Source organism: Cynocephalus volans, chromosome 10 (genome assembly GCF_027409185.1).
Source record: "Cynocephalus volans isolate mCynVol1 chromosome 10, mCynVol1.pri, whole genome shotgun sequence".
Classification (NCBI taxonomy): domain Eukaryota; kingdom Metazoa; phylum Chordata; class Mammalia; order Dermoptera; family Cynocephalidae; genus Cynocephalus; species Cynocephalus volans.
In genome coordinates, this window is record NC_084469.1 from 19,669,513 (window position 1) to 19,692,104 (window position 22,592).

General features: G+C 43.7%; 1 protein-coding gene across 9 annotated transcripts in view; it reads right to left on the minus strand.

The window, feature by feature from the left end:
* Positions 1-327: 327 nt before the first annotated feature.
* The window catches only part of ACACA (acetyl-CoA carboxylase alpha), a 293,591-nt gene continuing 271,326 nt past the window's right edge, over positions 328-22,592 (minus strand). For 8 of the 9 annotated variants that reach the window (XM_063112234.1, XM_063112233.1, XM_063112232.1 and 5 more), the window contains 4 exons: positions 12,403-12,557; positions 11,685-11,855; positions 4,522-4,658; positions 328-2,814 (listed from right to left, as the gene is read on the minus strand). In XM_063112234.1, the coding sequence (XP_062968304.1) occupies positions 2,691-2,814; positions 4,522-4,658; positions 11,685-11,855; positions 12,403-12,557 (587 nt within the window). In that variant the 3' untranslated portion in view covers positions 328-2,690. Of the gene's footprint in view, positions 2,815-4,521; positions 4,659-8,999; positions 9,076-11,684; positions 11,856-12,402; positions 12,558-22,592 lie in introns of those variants that run through there. The other variant, XM_063112240.1, reaches the window with a different exon arrangement.

Sequence of the window (22,592 nt, forward strand, 5' to 3'; positions counted from 1 at the left end):
GGACCCCCATCCAGCTCCTATCAGCAGGTGGTATTTCCCATCCTGAAAAACACAACAGGAACTAAAGAACTGAATCTGAGCTATGGAGGCTCCAGAAGGTTGATAGCCCTGCAGAATTTTACCTTGATTCGGCCAACAGTATAGGGCTGTCCGAGGCCAGCTTTTTACTGGCTGCCTGTTCATTCTTCTGCATGTTCAGGAGGCAAAGAGTGGGTTAGGTGTTGCAGGGCCATGGAGGGCTCACCCACCATGGAGACCTTGTCCCCCTGCTGAAAGTGGAACAAGAGATGAGGTGACTGGGCATGGATTGAAATGACAAACTGTGACTCTTCTACAAATGTGGAGGTTTATTTCAACAAAATGTGAAAAGTGCACCTGACTGAAGCTCCTTGCTCATCAGGGGATGTGTCCATCAAATTCTCACTGAGACAAGTGAAGGCTGCTTTGTGAGCAAAGTGAACAGATAATATGGCAATCTCAGTTCAGCAAGTCCTAGTCAATATGATGTTTACACTTCTCCTGCCTCAGTAACCTTGCATGTGTAATGGGTTGGGGGAATATCAGATTGAACACATTCTGTGGCTTTTTCTGACTTTTCTATATGAAAAATCCCCATCCAGGGTAAGACCTGAAGTGAGGAGCTCTGGGGATGGGGGAATAGGCATTACAGGGTTCTAGAGGGGAAAAGTGTTCCTTTGTGTTATAATTTGGTGGGGAGATGGGAGCGTAACCCACCGTGCCTCTGAAGAGATGCCAGGACAGGTCTCCTGGGGAGTATAGGACTTCATACTACCTGTTAGATGTGTGGGATTTGATTTATTGCAGAAAAGTATAGAGGAATATTCTGGTCAAAGATGAATCCAGTTCTTACTAGGTAGGCAAATACACAGTAACCGTGGACTTCGTTCTGGTCTTCTTCCTGGACTGAGAATTGTTCCCCACCTTTTTTATGCCCTTCTTTGAAGGTGCTAAACACCTGCACCTTCCACCAGGGCAGCCTGGCTGAGGTGCTGACTCCTGGGGACAGTTGGCTACGTATCCAGCTGTATAGTTCCCATCTGTGATCTGGAACTGTTGGGAAGTCCAGCCAGTCCATCTGAACAAATAGGTCCTGAAGAAGGGTAGATGGAGCTCTTTCTTGTATGTGAACTGTAGGGTTAAGGCTCAAAACTGTAGCTATACAAAAGTATTCATACCACTACTCCTAAAATATTTTAGTGATTTCCTCCTTGGTCGTCAGTGACAAATGCAATTACTGCACTGCAGGAGCCGGATGCTTTCTTACCCGATCACCTGCCACTCTTGCTTTAGGAATACCAATGGGGGAACCAGTAAGCTTTTTTCTTGAATAGACTAGTTGTTGAATATAAATGCTCTCCACCACCCCTGAGGAGGCCCCTGCTGCTGGCCGGAAGGGACCAGTAAGCCTGGTAGACAGCAGCACCATGACTGAGTTGTGAAGAATCTTAAGGTCATGTGGATTCTGTGTTCCCTGCAAGCCTCCCCACCCAGGAGGGCCAGTTTCTGGTGCTGACAGCACAGCTGTCACCAGGGTCCTTTCAGCAGCTGCAGGGAGACCTGCTATACCTGTTGCCTATGTACATTCTGGGGAAGAGACAAGACCCAAGGGGAGTAGGAATGTCAGCCGTTAGGAGAGTTGCTCTGGAAATAGGGACGAGTGACTGTAGGCACTATTAACCTCTTGTGACTATCAAAGCTCCAGGCTTCATAACAACAACCTTCTGAGTCCAAAAGAGAGAGACTATCTGGCGCACTCACCCTATGGCATGAGTAATTAGTTTCCATCGGTGACAGAAAGGGCATTTTCCTTTGGCTGCTCCCCTGCCAACTCAGCCTATAGCACTGCCTGTGGGAGCCCTGGCTGACGGCTGGGGCCTCACAGTCAGGCCTTGTAGCTCCCAGCGAGGTGTAACAGCTAGTTGAGCAGTGATATGTAGGATGGTGGTAGGTCAACTATCTTTCCATTTGTTCTAAGAGAATTTAACTCAAGATTGAGACCCTTAAATCAAGAATAATACCTTGATCTATTTCTTTCTCTGCTTCTTGAGTCATGGTTTTGACCCCATCTTTAAGTTCCCATGGAGTTTGCGGTAGATTTCATGCCCTAATTTTTCTTCATAAACAGGTACCTCAGTGTGGTTAACCTGGGAATGACTCCTCTCCAGTGCCTACTGTGTGCTACACTGAATGTGGGGGTAATAAACAACGGACTTGAGGCTTCCTCCTCTCCCAAGACCTCAGCCCTCCTCTGCTGCCTGTGGCTGCGGCTCATGGGGCCAGGGTGAGGGGGCTGCCTGGCAGCTCCTCACAGTTCCCTGTGCTGGGGCCAAGGGACTGTCAGGACAGGAAGGGCAGCCCTCCTTTTGTGTACTAAGACCTCATGGTACATGCTTGTACCCTTCATTGGTTTCAGTCCTCTGCAGGGAGAGGGGACTGTACTCACAGCCAGGGTAATAAATACTGAATGGGATGGGTGTGACCAGTGGGAGCTTTGTGATCCTATATCCCAGGATGTCATACACAACCTGAAACACTCGAAGAGAAGCAAAATGCCACTTTGACTCCAGTGCTGGGTCTCCCGTGCCTTCTGATTACAGTGGTTTCAGTTGTAAAAGGCAGTTCTAGTCCTTTTCTCCAGAGACAGGGCAGGGATGGCCAGGAAGCCATTCCTATGTTGAAGGGGAATCCATTGTGGAGAGGATCCGTACAACTTCTGCTCGCTGAGTGGGTGAGATGTGCTGGGTCATGTGAATGATGGAATCCATGGCAACCTCTGGATTAGCCTGTACCAAACTGGAGAGGAAGATCAGGGATGGAGGCAGAAGTTCTACATCAGGGCAGCTTGAGAATCGCTAACAGCTTGAATAAACATGCTAACACAGTCCACCGCAGATGCTTTAGTCATCGCCTCACCTGAGCTGTTTTCCTACATTAAAAATGTCCCCAGCAGCCAAATAGAGCGTACTTCAAAAGTTCTTGGAAATTTGTATTATTTTTTAATTCTGTTTTTCCAAGAACTTTTTGAAGTATCCTCATACAAGATGAACGTGAAACATTTTGCTGTCAAAGTAAAGAAGAAATTTAAAAAAAAAAAATCTAAAACAGCATGGTGCAGATCCTCTTTCCAGACAACTGCCAGAAAATAAATAACCCTGAGCAAAAATGATGGGGACATCTGGGACAATTTGGGCATTGAAATGAGTAATGAATTATAAATTAATGAAAAAAAATTTTCACTAGTCTATGCTAAGAATATATAAATGAACAGGGGAGGGGAGAAGACTTTTGCTTACAATAGAATTTGAATGGTGAGTGGATGATAATTGTGGTGGATGTGTTGGAGTTGGAAAGTTATTTTGCAACTTCATTGTAAAGACTGGATAGGCAAGAATCATTAGTGTATGCTAAATCTAGGGGGAAGTTTTGATGAGGAGCAAGATATTTGCATGGCCTTAAAGTGTTTTCCCACATACTAACTAGTTATTAGGTGCAAGGGAGGGGATCAGTAATTATACAGTGGAGAAATCGAGTAACATCTGGATCAGGTGATGGGAATTAACATCAGGGGCAGATGAACATCATGTGCCTCCAGATGTGGTACCCTGTGACAGCCACATCATCACATATGCAATATTCTGGCCAAAATGCATAACCTAAATGTAATCATGAGGAAACATCAAACTCAAAATGAGCAATGTTCTATGAGTAGTAGATTTCAGATAAAAGTTTTTAATCAATGTCAAATTTACTAAAGTTGATCATTTTACTATGTAAGAGAATATCCGTATTCTTAGCAAATGCGTGAAGTATTTAGGGGTAAAGCACCATGATATATGTAACTTATCCCTTAAATGGTTTAGAAAAAGGAAAAAACATATATAGGAGAGAGAGCAAGCGCACTCAGAAATGATAAAGCAAATGGGGTAAAATGTAAATAACAGGTAAATCTGGGTACAGATATACAAGCGTACTTCAAAAAGTTTGTGGAAAATAGAGTTGAAAGATAATACAAATCTTCCCATGAACTTTCTGAAGTACCCTCATATAAGGGGTGTCCTTTGTACTGGTTTTAGTTTTACAACTTTTAAGTGAAATGTTTTCAAATAATTTTATTAAAATGCTCCAGCAGTCTCCACCACCCCTCTTATGGAGAAGACTGAAGCCTCTAAAAATACAGCTGACACTTGACTGCCACACCATCAGCTTTCCTCCCCAAATTGTCCATCCAGTTTGAGTATCAGCATTCAGAGATGACAAGTAGGCACAATGAACTAAGCCTTCACTAGCTGAGATTACTAAGCACCCCTGGGGACTAGCAGCTGAGAAAGAATTGTGCTGCTAGGTTATATTTGCACCGGTGGGTCACCTACAGCAGTATCAAACAGCAAGAGACCACAAAGATCGTAAGGCATCATCATCTCATTATTTGTTCGAAATTTCTACTCCAAAGAACTAAGCCCCACTTCTCTAGAGGAGTTTCCTGCTGCTGGGCTTGCTCACCTGCGGATCTGCTTGAGGACGTAGTCTCTGCTGATACATTTGATGTTTTCCTCTATGACTGAGCGAACTCCATCTTCTTCTGTCAGCTGTTTCTCCAGCCACTCCACCAGATCCTTATTATTGTCCCAAACATAGGCCTGCAAACAGATGACTCTTGTCAGGCCAGCCTGGGTACCCTGATGGTTCAGTATCTGGAAAGCTTACTCCAAAAGCTTGTTCAACATAAAAATATTATTCACAACTCTCCTTTACTGTTGGTGTTGTAATAGTAGGAGGAAACAGGCCTCCAGACAGGAGCTGCCTCAGTCTCCCTTTCCTCCTTTTGCATACTCAAAGCTTCCACTTGGGCTCTCCCGAGGGTGGCAGTGCTCACCTCTAACTCTGTCTTGTCAGACTCTAGGGATCTACCTAGTTGACAAAGGCTAAGAGAATTCAAGAACCTGACAGATTTGAGAGAGAGTTTAAAGCCCAAATTACTTAGGAAAGTGTGAATGAGGAGGAAAGGTGCTGTATTTGTTGTTTTGCTTTTGGAGGAACTGAGACACAGTTCCTAAAGTGCAAGTCTAGTTCCAGTGAGGCTGGCAGATGAGGTCCTAGACTGGGCCTCTACCCTCTGGTCATGGAAGTCTCCTGAGATAAAGCCCACTGTCTTCCAACGAGGCATGGAGTGGGGACTGATGTGAGGGTGGGGACTGATGTGAGGGAAGTCTTGTTGCTAGGGCAGAGCCACCAGGTTGGAAATCTAACCTCCATTTTATTATCTATGAGAGTATTCAAAAGGGTCAAGATGTCTATAACCCAGAAAGTCTCAACAAACCACCTCTCGCCTCCTTTTTTTCAAGATCATTTAGCTGAGTATTTCCTAGGTAGTTGACTACATAATAATTCAGGAGTGTGTTAGAAGCCTAATAGCCTTCTCCTTGCTCTCTTCTCTTATTTTCTTTACAAATCATTTAGGAATCGTTTTGTTAATGGTTTCCGGAAAACCAAGTACCACCATTAGGGCTCATTCATATTTATGTCATTTTGTTTGGGTAATTAAACACAAAGCTCGTCATTTAAAGGTGCACTATCCTTCTCGGTTATCACTAACGAAGTCAAAGTCAGAATGACAATGAGTTTGGCACTGTAATTTAATAAGAGGGTGCATTAGGGACTCTCTGAGGCTTGAGATGTGGCTATAGGAAACCTGTATACAAGCAATGGCTCAAAAGCCACAGCTCTAACTACAGGGCCTGCAAAGGCACAGAGGAAATGTCTTCATCACACCCTTCAAGAGGCATCAAGCAGTAAGAAACTGAGCACAGGGCTGTTTTCTAACTTTTTTTTCATCCCTTTAAAAATAATTGTTTGTCTTCAAACTCTCACTTCCCATCCCTAACTTTGCTGGTGAGTTAGTTACCTGTGACTAGTTATTATATGTCATTTCACTGATTTCTATATTTCTAAAAATTCTCAAGGAGTCCTTTACATTTGAAGGATTGAGAATTCCCAGGATTAAGGATCAGCAATGTGCCTTTAGTTCTCTGTCCATTTCTTTTTCTGGCTCCAAATTTGCCCACCTCTGTAATCACTGATAAAAACATCAGATCTCTGCAGCTAGAGTGGTGTGGCCAGGACAGTGTGGACCTGAGTGGGCCTTTCCACCTGTCAGTGCCTTGGTCAGGACTACCAACATCAGTTCCCGCTGACGGGGCTGGGCGGCGGTGTTTTCCCATCTTGTGGCTGGGTGCATTCGCTTTGGCATCCCAGCTTGCTCCAGACCCCACATAAGGATGGATACCCTGGACTCCTAACCATGGCCACCTAAACTTCCACGCTTCCATTTCCATCAATGGTAACTGACTTCTGCTCCACGGTTTGAGTACCTGTACACATTCCCCTACTTAGGAAGATCTGTGGGGAGGAAAAATGAAATAATGAATGCTTCTTGGTTTACAGAATGGGGGAAAAAAATTTACCCAAGAATCCCAAAGCCTTTAGTTTAGGAGAATATTTAATACTCTTATTAATCATTTTTAATCCGTTTGCTTTTAATTAAGAAACAGCATGATGCTTTCCTATCAACATATGCCAGGGAGCAGATTAATTGTGGCTTAAGATAACTCTCCTTGATTGGTGTAATGTATTAGCTAACGAGATGCCTGCTTCTAAAGATGCTCAGATGCTGCAATGGAGAGCTGGCCGCCCTCTAGAGAACACTCTTCTGCCTTCCCCTCCTGCAGCCACAGAATAGACTAGGTGTTTAAATTAAACATTTTAAGAAGTTCCCAGAGAGGATTAGAGTGACACATTCCAAGTTTACAGCTGCTTGAAAATATAGGCCCATACATGTATAAAAGATCTGCTGTTTACTAAAAGTACAACAACTGGAGGACAACCACCAATCACTGGAAGCCAAGACCCAATAAAGTGTGGCTCACAGCCCAGAGTACATAAAGGCAAAGGGGTTGCAAGTCCTAATCAATCGCATTTTTAGCAAAAATAAGTGTGCACCCATAGTGCACTGCTTTTTCTCAACAGACTTGGGAGGGCTTAATACACTGTGGTGAGCTAACTGGTTCCACCTGGGAAAAGCAAGCTCCCTTTCACTGGGTTTATGAGTCTACAGTTCCTTGTTTGCCCTCTCAGAACAGAGTTGTAAGACTCATCATTCCAGCCATCCAGAAGAACAGGCCAATCTTATTCCCAAGGATAAAACCATTATAATTTCCCTTCTTAAAATTATGAAAATATGGCTGATCATTCCCAGTATTCCAGTGTGGATTTTATTTTATTATTATTATTTTTTTAAAGATGACAGGTAAGGGGATCTTAACCCTTGACTTGGTGTTGTCAGCACCACACTCTCCCAAGTGAGCCAAGGGCCAGCCCTCAGTGTGGATTTTAAACAAGCATGAAATGCTGGGCTATTAACCACATGATAAGCCTGGGCCCATATGTCACCTGCATGACACTCATCCCAATAAGAGCATTTTAATACTAATAAAATATCAATAATTAAACATCACTACAGAGGCCTGCCCTACAATAAATGTTCAACGGACACTTTCTCCCTGAATCAGCAGATAAGTATCTCAGGCACTACTTAGCCTCACTAATTGTACGTAGTAATTAGTCTATCTTACAAAATCTAAATGACCTGTTTGTAAAGTTTCATTTCTAACAAATGGGAGGGCTGTTAAGCCCTCCTTAGGCAATGGTATGGCAGGGGCAGGGAGTGACCAGGGCACAACCAGATGTAGCCCTGACTACCTACACTTACAAGACTAAGACCTACCCAATAGAAGCTCAGGAAACAATGTGACTTTTTTTTTCCCCAGAGGCTTTGGAGCACAGTAGCAAAAGGCCACGTGGCTAGGGTGGCCCACTGGACCCCCATTTCCTGAGAGCTACCCTGTCTCAGAAGTTTGGTGCATGAGACTTATCCACGGGTAGCTTGAGGCCAGTGGAAATAAAGTGACCTTATTAACAGTGCTTTTTTCTTTATTATCCTCACAAGGAACTCCACTGAGCATTCATTTCCTTTGAAATCCAGAATAAGAGTGAGTTGGTAGCTACCTGTGCAATAATATCTCATTATGGCATTAGGCTGTGGATATATTAGAGCAAACGAAAGAACGTTGATGGAGCATTAACGGTTCTCAGAAGCCCACCCCCCCCCCTTTTCTGTCAAGATCATTACATTACACATCTTTAACTCTTAGTCTATGTTGTTATTTGTTACCTTCTAACATGCTGTTCTGAGGGAGGAAGAAACTAGCTATTTTGAATGTCTACTGCATGCCAGATACCATGCTCCATACTTATGTTATTTAAAACTCACTAAACCCTTTGACATAAACATCACCCCCACTGCACACAAAAGGAAATAGAGGCTTAGATAATATGCCCAAGCTGTAATGGCAAAGCCGGGATTCCAGAAGTTTGTGACATTCCAAAACTCACATTCTTCTCATTGTTCCATGCAGAGTCCTAATCTCAATTTCTACTGATGGGGTTTGGGGGAAAAAAAATCTATCAGCCTGTTTGAAAAAAACCACATACCTCAAATTGTAAATCCAAGAATCAAGACAGAAAACATGCCCATGAAACAAATGTGTGCCATGTTCTTAGGACCCAATTTAAACCACAGTTCTTGTTTTTTTTTTCCAGGGAACTGCAGTAATGCTTTGCTTCTGCCTGCAGTGAAACTATGAACCATAAACCCTACTATTTCTTATAGTAGGACTATCCCAGTGGATTCAAACAGAATCCTATAACTCATGGTAACAGTTACCTCTAAGGGAAACAAAAGAATTACACTGCTCAGTTGTATAACATCACAGTGTCTTCAATTCTCTGCCCTGGAATCTCTTTTTTCAGGATTAAGATTAAGAATACAAATTCTCTGGAAAAAAAGAACACACAGCATGGCTAATAGATGCCTATCACTAAATGTCTTTCCTTACCAGTAACCACAATAGGGATTAGAGGGTCACTTCTTGGTGCAAAGCCAGGGTCTAGACTCAGCCATTCTTTGCACTTGAGAGACACAGCACACAATATCTATCACTGTTTGAAGAACCAAAAGAAGAAAAAGGTGGTTTAAGCCATTTGCAGACACCAAGCAGAGTCTACCTCAGCCCTTCAGAGGCAGCTTAGGCAGCTTTTGAACACTGCAACACTTTCTTCTCTCAAGGGCGCTGCAGATTTTTATCACCCACCCATACTAAACCAGGTCCTGCTGAGCCTGCAGAATATAAGGAGATTTCAAAGCCACATGCCCTGACATCGTAGGATCACCCATCCTTATTTCTCTTCTCGGCTGTCCTCTTATAGAGCGCTCAGGAGAATGCATCTTTTGTTGGTGGAGGCAAGGGAAACAGCCTCAATTCTTGGGTACAGTTGGCTCCCAGTGCCTCAGGCAGCCTCCTCCTGAGCTGGGGGGCTGGGGTTGTCTTCCGCACTTGAGTTCTAGCCAGGAGGCTGTGCACAGAGTCAGCTGTTCTCTCCATTGATAAGAGATGGCAATGACCTATTTTTTCAGAAACACTGTCCCTATGGTAGTAGGATGCTGAGTGGCAAGGAGAGGGCCTATCTACCCACTTCATGCTTGGAGGGAAGCTATTCCTTCTCCTCATCCTTGTGCCTACTGAGGCCGTGCACGTCCATTAACAGCTAATGTGGTAGGCAGGCAGTGCAGGCCTCTCATGGCCACACCCACACCCACACCCACCCACCCACACACCCACACACACACACACATTCTCTCTCTCTCTCTCTCTCTCCCCCATTTACCTAGCCAGCCACTCTTAACTGCAGAACAACCTCTTATTTTACACTTGCATGACTTTCAATGCCAACTTCCACTAGAAGCTGCTAGTAGCCACTGACAAAATTGTCTCACTCTATTATGATGCCACAGACTGACCTTAACCTGAACCAAATGTCAGAAAAGGCTGTGCTCCCCCACTGCATATCTGAAATATTTATCCAAAGAGGCTTTTCAGTCGTAAAGAAATGGGCAGACTTAACACAAAGGTGAGTCTCAGAAGCACACCAATTCACTGGCTTAAAAAGTGATAGCAAATCTTGGAGTTCCTCCCTAAGAATGATTAGCAGAGACTTCGGGCAATACTTTTCAGGTGAAGAGGGTGGAGTGCCCTCTTCAAGGGCCAGGACCCTTTAAGCCACCACCAACCATCCATCAATATTCTAATCAGTAGTCACCAAATAATTTTAATCACACAGCTGAGTGACACACAAATTTTTAAAATTTATTTTTTGGCAGCTGGCAGGTATGGGGATCTGAACCCTTGACCTTGGTGTTATCAGCACCATGTTCTACTGAGTGACTTAACCAGGCAGCCCCAGATAGACAATGTATTTTGAGCATATACTACCAGTATTCTGATAAAGTGAGGTGTATGTTGACATATATGATTTAATCCGTATACTAACTACTAGTAAAGGTTAATTTCTTTTCCTTAGTAAAAGTAAATAGAAATAAAAGTTCTAACTTTTTCCTCCATCCTCTGTGGATTGCCATGTGCAGCCCGCTATTCCAGGGGCAAATGCTGGTGCCCTTGCTATGTCATTCTGGCCTCAGACCTGCCCCATCCCTCAACCCTGGGGCAAGAGTACTGGGGACACCATCTCAGTGGGGTCACTGCTCTAAGTCATGTGCACTCTCCATGAGATCACCCTGAGAAGATGTTGGGATTCATAGCTCCCTGTGTGCAGGGTGGACATTTCCTTCCAGCTCTGATTTGAAATCAGATTTTTAGTTGTATTCATAGAATCTCCTGCTTACATTACTATCAGGTCCTATTAGGCTTCCTGCTCCCGCCCCCTTCAATTCCATCCTCCACACAGCCCCCTGAGTGGTCTTTCTAAAACAGAAAGCAGAGTATGTCATTCTGCTGTTTAAAATACCTTAGTGGCTTCCCACAGGTCTCAGGACAAAGTCAAAACTCCTTCACACAGCTTACCTGGCCTTGCATGACTAGGCCCCCGCCCCTATCTTCTTACCTGGTCCCCAGTCTTTAAGCCATCCCAAAATATTTGCAGTTCTTTGGATGCATGCTACTCTTGTTATCATGCCTTGGAACATGCTATTCCTTCCACCTGGAACATAACCACCTGCACCCCCCCCCCCCCACTTCTCGCAATCTAACCTTGCCCTCTGGTTCATTCCTACTTTATCTTCAAGTCTCTACTGAGGTATCACTTCCCCCAGAAATCTTCCTAGACTCTCTCCCCCTTCCCAAAGAGGGGGCTGGGTGTCCTCCCTCTGTGCTATGTTCTTTGCTGAGTTTGACAATGGCCTCATTGTTGTGCATGACATCTGTCTTCCTCTCTAGATGGTGAACTCTGTGTGGACAGGAACCACATCTGTATCTGTCACTGCCATGTCCCCAGGGCCTTATGCAGTGTCTGGTATGTAGTAACTATTCCAAAATGTATGCTGAATGATCACGAGCTGCAAAATATGCCTTACCACCTCTTCTGATGAGATGCCATGACATGTTGCTGTGGAGGGGGGAGGAGGGGGACAGGAAATAGGGCTTAGACCTTGATGTTTCCCTTCACTTCTGCCCTTGGGGGCCTGTGGATTCTTAGACGACAAGTCTCGCAACCCTCGGGTGGGGGTGAGCACAGCACACAGGTGCACCACCTACCTTCACCGTTCCTTCCACTTCCACAAACCAGCGCCTTAACATGGCCTGGATCTGGCCATCAGTCAGCTCGGGGTTTGCATTGTGGATTTTCTTCTTGACCAGGTCCTCCAGCAGGAGACGCCTCAGCCGCCAGTAGAAGAAGGTTCGGGATGTTTTCCAATCCAGTATGTCCTACAAAAATAAGCTTAGTCACCCCAGCCCATATGCCCTGCTGGCTGCAGCAACATGCACAGCCATGGGCCTGGCTAATGCTAACCCCACACAGGGCTGAGATGTTCTGGGGAGGTATCTGTGAATTCCCAGATAACCAGAGGGAGCAAGTGGTTTTGAGTAGACGGCACAAACAACTTGCATGCAGATCAAATGTGAGTTAGCTGCTGCTGTGACTTAGACACTGTAGTAATCTATAGCCCAAGGACCACCTGGGCAGCTGTCACCAATGAAGGCACATGTGACTCATTTTCCCACTGGTAAAATGGAGCTTACCCCATGAGGGGGTCCATGAAAACCTAAATCATATGTTGGTTTAGGACAATAATGGATATAGAAAAAGGGAAAAGTCTCTTAAAACAAAATTGAAAATGGTTTGGCCTGTATAAGCTGTTTTAATCTGGCCCCTCACAGCTCCCTGCTTGTGAGCCTTCCTATGTGCATGACACACACACACTTGCTTGTGGGTCTCTGACAAGTCAGGAGAAGTGGTGACCATTGTACTTACGTTAATAACACCCTTCTCCTGCATCCGGCCTGGGGTGTCATGCAAGTCAGCAAACTGCACAGCTACCTGGTGGTAAATGGGAATTAGGAATTCCTCCCGCTCCTTCAACTTGTTCTCCAGCTCCTTCCGCTCAGCTGAGCTTAGCTCTGGAGTGCCTGCAATTAGATAAACCTGCCTGTTACACTCTGTGGTGACCAGGCATCTCTCTGCACAGAAGTGGCCACAGTCACAGGAAGCCCAATCTCACCTGCCCCCTTCCCTCTAGGGCCTAGCTCTCCAGTGTCTCCACTACCTCTTTGCTGAGTGACAGAATTCTATGAGATGCCACACGGAGCTCACCTGTGCTCTATTCCCCGTGGAGGTCACAAGTGTGGAAGCAGCAATGGCAGCCCTCTCCCCAGGCCTCTCCCTGAGCAGATGCAAACAATCACCTAGAGGTCTGCATCTCTTATCATCTTGCCAACTAACAGCCAGGCTCTTCCTTCCCTATGAGACGCCAAGGCTGGCATGCAGACATGATGCCCATTCCTGCTAACCAGCATTAGAGTGTGGGATGTGGGGAGAAAGCATCCCCTACGTTCCAAGCACAAACCAGCAGCTCTTGTTTCCCCACGTCCATGCCAGCCACCTGCCAAACTTGGTAAGGATCTGAATAACTCCTAAAGTTGCAAGCCACAGTAACTTCACAGCTTCTGATCTCAGGTTTGGATACTTTTAACCTCAAATTAGTAGAATCCAATCTAATTAGAGCCAGATTCATGTGTCTCATATCAGCTCAATTGATTACCCTTGGTCTCCCACCTGGGCTGCTACTGCCAGAGCCAACCCCTGACCAAAGGACCAGAGTGACAAAGACATTCTAGTTCTTGGGCTAAAAGAGAAGGAACAGGAAAAAAGAGAAAGGCAGCTGACAGATCCCGCTTGGATCACCAAGATTATGAGCACACAATACCTTCACTCAACAGACAGGACCCTTCGGAATTACTTATAATGAGGAGGGACTCCCTCCCCACCCCCACATCAACAGCATCCCAGTGGAGATGTTGCTATGTTGTGCTTTTCTTCCTAATTGCTCTCAGAATGGGATCTGCAATCAATACTGAAAATTTAGCTCACTGCCTAGTAAAGAGTAAGTTTAGCTGAAGGAGCAATAGGTGACAGCCCCTGGTGTTGGGGACAACCTGAAGTGCTTTGTCACCAAAGCTGACAAATAAATACATGAGCACAGGTGATGGGATGCAGAAGAGAAAGGTCTATTTCAAGCATGCCTGTCTGGGAACAGGCCTTGTTTTTTATACTACTATGAATCATATGCCATAAATAGCCTTGGGCTTCTGAGTGAGCCATAAGTATTATACATAAACACATGTTAACAGACAGGGATGAAACTCAAATATGTAGTTTCATTTCTATGAGTTTTCTGGATGCCCACTACAACCTTTTTTTTTCTTTTTTTAAATCCATCACTATTTCAGAAGTGTGATGAAGGGTGCTGAAGACTATTTTTTCTTGGGATCTCACGTAGAAGGCAGTCATGGATCTGCCACTTTAGGCCCCAGATGCCTTAGCAGCCTTCCTTCCCAAACAGGTGAACAGCATGGTCACTCTGGGCCTCCCACTACAGGATGACATGGACTCCCATTCATTCTAGTGTGGATCTGCCTGTAGAACTGATGGGAGGAGAGCTGGCTGGTGTCTTCTAAGATGAGCCTTTCTTAGAGCACTCTTGATAGGGAAGCAAACATTTTCCTTCTTCACTGAAAGGAACCAAGGCTTCCTGGAGAAATAGCTGATTCCAGGGCTGGGGCTGGGGCAGGGAAAATATAAGAAAAGCCTGGAACATTGTTGTGACAAAAAGCAAGGAAGCACTCAAAAAATCATTAAGACATGTTAGAAGGACACAAGAGCTAGTTTGAAGGTATTTCCACTGGTCAAATCTCAGACAATTTGAGCATCAAAATAAATACTGATATTTATTATCAGATAGAATATTTATGGAATAAAATATGAATCTATGAGTCTATCCTGATATAATTAAATGGATGAGAAGGGAAGAGGAATGTTCTCTCTTCCAGCAGAATAACAATCAATAAATATAGAAGGAATGACAAAATTAGAAAGCCACCATTTTACAACCACGACAATAATTGATTCTGTCAAGAATCATCAAAGGATGCTAAAACTAGTGGGTAAAAGTTTGATGAGGAATAGGATATTCACATAGTCCCAAAGTATCTCCTGACAAATCACTTATTAATTATAAAAGGAAAATGGTAACTTTACAGTATATTAACCTAGTGAACAAAACCTTAAACAAGTAATCTAAGTTACCATCACCAATAATAGGACAGCTAACATCATTTGCCTCCTGAGATGATGTCCTGAGAAGGATAGAACATCGCTTCTGCAATATTCCTGCCCGAAAGGCAGAATCTGAATCTGACCATGGGAAAATATAAGATAAACCCAAACTGAGGAACATGCTGCAAAAAAGTGGCCTGTACTTTTCAAAAACATCAAAATCATGAAAGACAAAGAAAGACCAAAGAATCATTCCAGATTAAAGGAGAATAAAAATATGTGACACGAATTGCAATGTGTGATCTGGGATTAGATCTTAACAAGCTGTAAAGGACATTAGAAAACTTGGTAACATGTTAATGAGAATCATGGATGAGACAATACTATTGTATCAATGTTTACAGCTCCTTGATATAATTCCCTATTTTGATAAATGTACTATGGTAAGAGAGAGTCTGTATTCTTAGAAGCACATATAAGTAGTTATGGATAAAGGAGCATGATGTCTACAGATTACTCAGATGGTTCAAAGAAAATTGTGTGGAGTGAGAGGGAACATGAGTACGTGCACGCACGTGAGCATGCACAAATGACAAAGAAATGGAACAAGATGTTAACAGGTGAATTTGAGAAAAAGCCATTAGAAGTTTGTATTATTCCTGTAAATGTTCTGTAAAATTATATCAAATGAAAAGTTTTTTAAAAAATTAGCTGAGCTGAAAAAGAATAGTTTTTCCTAGCTATCCAATGCATACAATCAATAATCAAACTAATATTTATAGGGCACTGGGTGCCATTCTAAGTGTTTTATACCTGTTAATTCATTTAATCTCCACAACCTTATGAGGTTGGTGTTATTATTATCCCCATCTTCCAGGTGAGGAAACTGAGGCACTGAGAATTTATGTAACTTATAAAGGTCACAAAGCTAGAAAGTAACAGAGCCAGAACTCGAATGCAGCAGTTTGACTCCCAAAGCTTTTGAGCACTATGTTATGCTGCCTCTTCTTGCTCATTTGGGGCAGAAGATGAGTGCTTCAGTAGTATTACCATCACCAATAATAGAATGGACTGACATCATGTGCCTCCTGAGATGATGTCCTAAAAAGGACAGAACATCACTCCTGCAGTATTCTTGCCAAAAATGCAGAATCAGAAAAGGCTAAGTGATGATGGCAGACTGGCTGATAATGCTGAAGTTCCATCTTGGTCCCATTCCATAATTAAGACCAGGACAATGTAACAATGTATACAATAATTTCCATCCTACAGGTCAGATGCTATTTCTAAGGCAGGCCTAAGATTGGAGGGTAGGTTCTCCTGTTACTGTGATATCAAGAACTAACACAAAAACAGGGAAAATCACAGCCCTGCTAGAGGGCAAGGGATGGCAGGACTATAGACATGGCTGAACAGTGAGTTCCAGACCCTTACAACATTCTCCCTCTGGGTAAACAACCAACTTTGTGCTTGTTATATACATATATGTGGATCATATACAACACACCGTTTACTGAGCATTTACTGTGTGCCAGGCATTGCACTTGAATCTTTCAGGATCACATAGCTCATAAGTCACCACGTACAATTCAGACCTATTCTGGTCAACTGTGAACAACTGCTGCCAAGCTGAATCCCTCGACGTTACTGAGTGCTTTCTACGTTGCTTCGTGTACATTATCTCTAGCCCTTATAACAACCCAACCTTACAGACAGCGTATCTATTTAACAAACAAGAAAACCAAGGCTCTGAATTGTAAAGTGACTTGCCCAATGGCATCCAGCTCTTAAGTAGCAAAGTCAGGATTTACACTTGGGTCTGACTGCCTCCAAGCCTGTGCTCTTCCACATTAAATGGTACTGAAGGTGGCCAAGCAGATATCCTGGCAGTGGTCACAGAAGGGGAAACAGCTGGTGATTTGGTTTGTTTTGTGAGCAAGAAGGAACAAGGTTCAGCATGGGGTACAGAAATGGGAGGAGCTATGGGCTGAGGAGGAGAGCATTCTGGAAACAAGGATTTGGCTTTACCAAGTTGGAGGAACAGAGGAGGCTGGCTCCTGGGCTAACAAAGGTCTCACTCACCCAATCAAGCTATTGTAGAGCTCTGAAAGAATAATGAAATAAACAACTGTAATGCCCTGGCCCTCCTGAGACTAGAAAGACCATGATTCCTTCAGTAATGCCTCTGATCACAGTTCAAGACCCACCTCAAAAAAGCATCAAAGCAAAGAAAAAACAAACAAAAGTAGAGAATGTATGTGTTTTAAAATGCACACGAGAAGGCCAAGAATTTGTGTGCTTGTATTAGGGGAAAAAAGGCTTTAAAATTTTTATTTTCCAAAAAATAAAAGGCTGCTCTTAAGCTAGTTATATACCCTTGTGTGCACACTGAGGGCCCCCCTCTCCTTGTACAGCAAAGTAGCCAGCCCCAGTAATGATTTAGGGGAGATTAACAAATATGTCAATGTCTATTTTCTGCTTAATTTAAAAGCGGCGTCTATAAAGATTTTTGACTTCTGAACCCTGTTCTCCTGAAAGAAAGAAGGTAAGAATGAGGAGGGGGATAAAGAGTGATTATCCTATCATTGATCGTTTGTCAGAAGCATTTCTTATTCACTGGACTATTGTAAAAAGCTAAGCTCTCGATCAATCCTGTAAGCTCCCTGTACAATTAAATATCTTAGGATGGTTTTCTTTCTTCTCTAGCCAGATTGCAGGGCCTCAGGGTTTTTAGGAAAGCAAGTCGGGTGTGTATGAGTGTGTGAGTGTGTTTAAGAATATGCTACCAAGAGGAAAGTCATTCTTTTCCAGAATTCTACTTTAGGAAAAGGTTGAAATGGGAGAAGAAAGGTGGGTTGCTCCCATACCTTCCTACCAAAAATAAAAAGACCCCATGAAATCCTAAAAATGAACTTTATAATTAAAAAATGTTAATGTAAAGAGTTAAATAAAGAAGAGGCATCCTAGTCTGATCAAATAAGAAGAGCTATCATTGAGATGTTACTATGTGCTGGTACTGTATTTCTTAATCTCATTTAATCCTGGCAACAATCCTAAAAAATCATTATCTTACAGATGAGAAAACTGAAGCACAAAAAAGTAACTTGCCCAAGGCCACAAAGCTAAAAAAGCTAGGATTTGGGCCTAGGTGGTCTGCCCATGTCTCTTAAACAAAACAATTTAAGTTGACTCACAAGTATCCACAGCACAGCAGCCTGTCAGGTGTTTGGAGCCACAATGAAAAGTCACATCTCTCCTCCATGGGGCCAAAACCGAAGGGAAACTCAGGGAGGAGACATGATTTCTGCAGCAGGAGGTGTTTTTTACCCAGCCATGACACTGAAGGAGGCTAGCCCTACCCTATGTATGAGCAGACCACATCTTATGGAGTAGATTTGGGGTGCGGGGGGAGGTGAGACCTTCAAAGCTTAGAATGAAAATCACACTGGTAGACTAAAAATTCTCTACTCAGCCAAAGGCACGAGGTGACCTTGCAGAAATCTTTCCTTTTCTGAGCTCAGTTTCTCATTTATGTAACAACAATCCTAATCTGGCAAACAGGGGAAACGTCTTAATAAAAAGTGTTATATTAAAGTACTTTTTAAAAAGCATTCTTATGCTTTTCAAGATGGCGGCGGCTGCGGCGGCTGGCGCGGAGTAGCTGAGGTGGAAAAGATGGCCACTGGGCCTCAGGCAGCCGGGAAACTTGTGGACCTTCCTCTTGCCATCTCTTAAGGGAGGACTGCTGCTGCTGGCCAGTTGTGGGGGGTGACCGCCACTTTGCCCCCCAGCAGGAGAGGCTGCCTCATTTACAGGCAACAGCTTTGAAGTGTGGAGCAGGAAAAGAACTGTTTCCTAGCTGCAAAAGCGAGTCTCGAAACAGGGAACGCGGCACCAGGGCTGCTGTGGATGCAGCCAGGATCCCGGAGGCCGGGGCCGCGCTGAAGGCGGCCAGCTGCCCTATTCAGGATTCGAGGTTTCAGGCCGGCATTAAAGAAGATTCCTGGGAGCGCCCGAGCCACGCTGCGACTGAACAGCCCGAGGCGGCAGCGGCCGAGAACTGGGAAGGCAACAAACCAGAGACAGAGTGAGCGCCCGACCTGGCACAGCACTGTGAGTGACCCCTGGCACAGCTCTGTTCGGGGGGTGGATGCCCACCCGGCTCCCGCCTGCACCACCAGGCCACTCACCGCCCCGGTGCTGCCTCCATTTTCCCACGTGCGGGCAGCCCTGCCCAGCTCGGCCATCACTGAGCCCTCCCACTTGCTTGGCCTGGCGCGGGGCTTTCCGGAGCCTGCGGACCGGCCTCCCCTCCCACTCCCTCCGCGGTTCTCTGGCGGGGCTGGTGTCGGGAGGGCAAGGAAGTACGGGCGGGCCGACTGTCACTCCACCACACCCTGGACTCCGGCCCCAGGTAAACTCCCTGTTACTGGGAAGCAGATACCATCTCTGCGGCCACCAGTTCGGAAAAAAGCCTAACGAATTTCTGGTTGGGAATAGTGTGGTAGGAGAGTTCCCAGGTCCGCTTGAACCTGCCGGAGACCAGGCTGTAGGTGGGCGCTAGACTCGGATTATACTGGGGGGATACAAAGGTGAACAAGACCCGAGAAAGATCTACACAGTGATACAAAGGCACCCAGAGCAACCGGTCGTCTGTGCCTAGCAGAAACCTGGTAGACTTCCTGGGCGAGGCGGTGCCGAGCAGGGTCTTGAAGGCCCAGCTGATAGACGAGGGGTGCAGAAGACACGCCCCAGCACAGTGCGCACAGAGTGGGGAGACGTGCGGCCAGGGAGGCGGAGACTCAACAGAAACCACACACCCGGTGGGGTCGCCACTGCATGATCTAACAGCTTGGGCCAGAGCACACAGAACAGGGAGAAGTCCTGCACAGGAAGTGAAAGCTCAACAGAGATCACACACCCTGTGGTACGTGATCCACCAGCCCAGCAGAGTCGAAGCTGACCAGAAAGGTGGCTCCCCGGAGAAGCCCAAGACCCGAGGCAACCACACACACAAGGCACTAGAGGCCAACTGAGCAGTCACGGAGGGAGCCATACGAAATTGGCAACCACAGCAACATCCTAGTTAGTCATTAGTCTCAAACCGGTGGACTGTGAAACCCCCTGCCACAATGAATAAACACCAAAAATAAGATACCAGAAATACAAAAAATCAAGAAAGTACACCACCAAAAGTTAATAAATCTCAAACTCTAGATCCTATAGAACAAGAATCCCTTGAAATAACTGATAAGGAATTTCGGGTGATAATTCTAAGGAAACTGAATGAGATACAAGAAAACTCAGCTAGACATCATGATGAAATGAGGAAAAGTATACAGGATCTGAAAGAGGAAATGTACAAGGAAATCAATGTCCTGAAAAAAAATGTAGCAGAACTTGCTGAACTGAAGAAGTTATTCAACGAAATAAAAAACACAACGGAGAGTTTAACCAGCAGGCTTGTCGAAGTTGAAGAGAGAACCTCTGAACTTGAAGATGGGCTGTTTGAAATAACACAAGCAGACAAAAAGAAAGAAAAAATAATCAAGGACATTGAAGAAAATCTGAGAGAGATATCAGACAATGTTAAGCGATCAAATATCCGACTCATGGGTATTCCAGAAGGGGAGGAAAATGGAGATTCCATTGAAAACATATTCAACAAAATAGTGGCAGAAAACTTCCCAGGTATAGGAAAAATCACAGATCTTCAGATCCAGGAAGCTCAACGATCTCCAAATGTATTCAACCCAAAAAGACCTTCTCCAAGACATGTTATAGTCAAATTGGCAAAACTCAGAGACAAAGAGAGAATCTTAAAAGCTGCAAGAGAGAAGCGTCAAATCACCTATAAGGTAACCCCAATCAGGTTAACATCAGACTTTTCATCACAAACCCTGAAAGCTAGAAAGGAATGGGATGATATTTTCAAAATACTAAAAGACAAAGATTGCCAGCCAAGAATACTCTACCCTGCAAGGCTATCCTTCTGAAAAGAGGGGCAAATAGTATATTTCTCAGACAAACAAACACTGCGGGAGTTCACTACCACACGACCACCCTTACAAGAAATCCTCAAGGGAGTACTGGGTTTGGTTCCTGAAAAATAACTACCACTGCCATAAAAACCCAAGAAAAATCTAAACCCGCTAGTATAATAAAAATGGCATTCATGAAGAGAAAACAAGCTAACAAAAACACTATCTGCAACCTAAGGAACCAACAAACACAGAAAACAAACAGTAAATCAGAAAGCAAGGAACAAAAGACACCTAAGACAACCAAACAACCAATAAAATGCTAGGAATAAATCAACACCTTTCAATAACAACTCTTAATGTAAAAGGCTAAAATTCCCCAATTAAAAGACACAGACTGGCTGACTGGATCAAAAAGCAGGACCCAACTATATGCTGCCTACAAGAGACCCACCTCACCCATAAAGATTCAGACAGACTAAGAGTGAAAGGATGGAAAAAGATTTACCATGCAAACAGAAAAGAAAAACGAGCTGGAGTAGCTATTCTTATATCTGACAAAATAGACTTTAAACTAAAAACCATAAAAAGAGACAATGAGGGACACTACTTAATGATAAAAGGTCTGATCCATCAAGAAGACATAACAATCATAAATATGTATGCACCCAATGTTGGAGCAGCCAGATTTATAAAACAAACTCTATTAGACCTAAAGAAGGAAATAGACACTAATACCATAATAGCAGGGGACCTGAACACCCCACTGTCAATATTAGACAGATCATCTAGGCAAAGAATCAGCAGAGAAACACAAGATCTAAACAATACTCTAGACCAATTGGAATTGGCAGATATCTACAGAACATTCCATCCAACAACCTCAGAATATTCATTCTTCTCATCAGCACATGGATCATTCTCCAGGATAGATCACATATTAGGTCACAAATCAAGTCTCAATAAATTCAAAAAAATTGGAATTATCCCATGTATTTTCTCAGACCACAATGGATTAAAACTAGAAATTAATAACAAACAAAACTCTGGAAACTATACAAACACATGGAAATTAAACAGCATTCTACTTAATGACATATGGGTCCAAGAAGAAATCAAGCAGGAAATCAAAAAATTCATTGAAACTAATGAAAACAATGATACATCATACCAAAACCTGTGGGATACTGCAAAAGCAGTATTGAGGGGAAAATTTATTGCATTAAACGCTCACTTCAGAAGAATAGAAAGATGGCAAGTGAACAACCTAACACTTCACCTTAAAGAACTAGAAAAACAAGAACAATCCAAACCTAAAGTTAGCAGACGGAAAGAAATCATTAAGATCAGAGCAGAACTGAATGAAATTGAAAACCAAAAAAAAATTCAAAAGATCAACGAATCAAAAAGTTGGTTTTTTGAAAAGATAAATAAAATTGACAAACCATTAGCATGGCTAACAAAAAAAAGAAGAGAGAAGACTCAAATAACAAAAATTAGAAATGAAAAAGGCGATATTACAACTGATTCATCTGAAATACAAGGAATCATTCGAGACTACTATAAACAACTATACGCCAACAAATTTGAAAATCTGGAGGAAATGGATAAATTTCTGGACACACACAAGCTCCCAAAACTGAACCGTGAAGATGTAGAAAGTTTGAACAGACCAATAACAATAAAGGAGATTGAAGCTGTTATCAGAAGGCTCCCAACAAAGAAAAGCCCAGGACCAGATGGAGTCACAGCAGAATTTTACCAAACATTCAAAGAGGAATTGACACCAATTCTTTACAAACTATTCCAAAAGATTGAAACGGACGCAAATCTCCCAAACTCATTCTATGAAGCAAAGATCATCCTGATACCAAAACCAGGTAAAGATATAACCAAAAAAGAAAACTA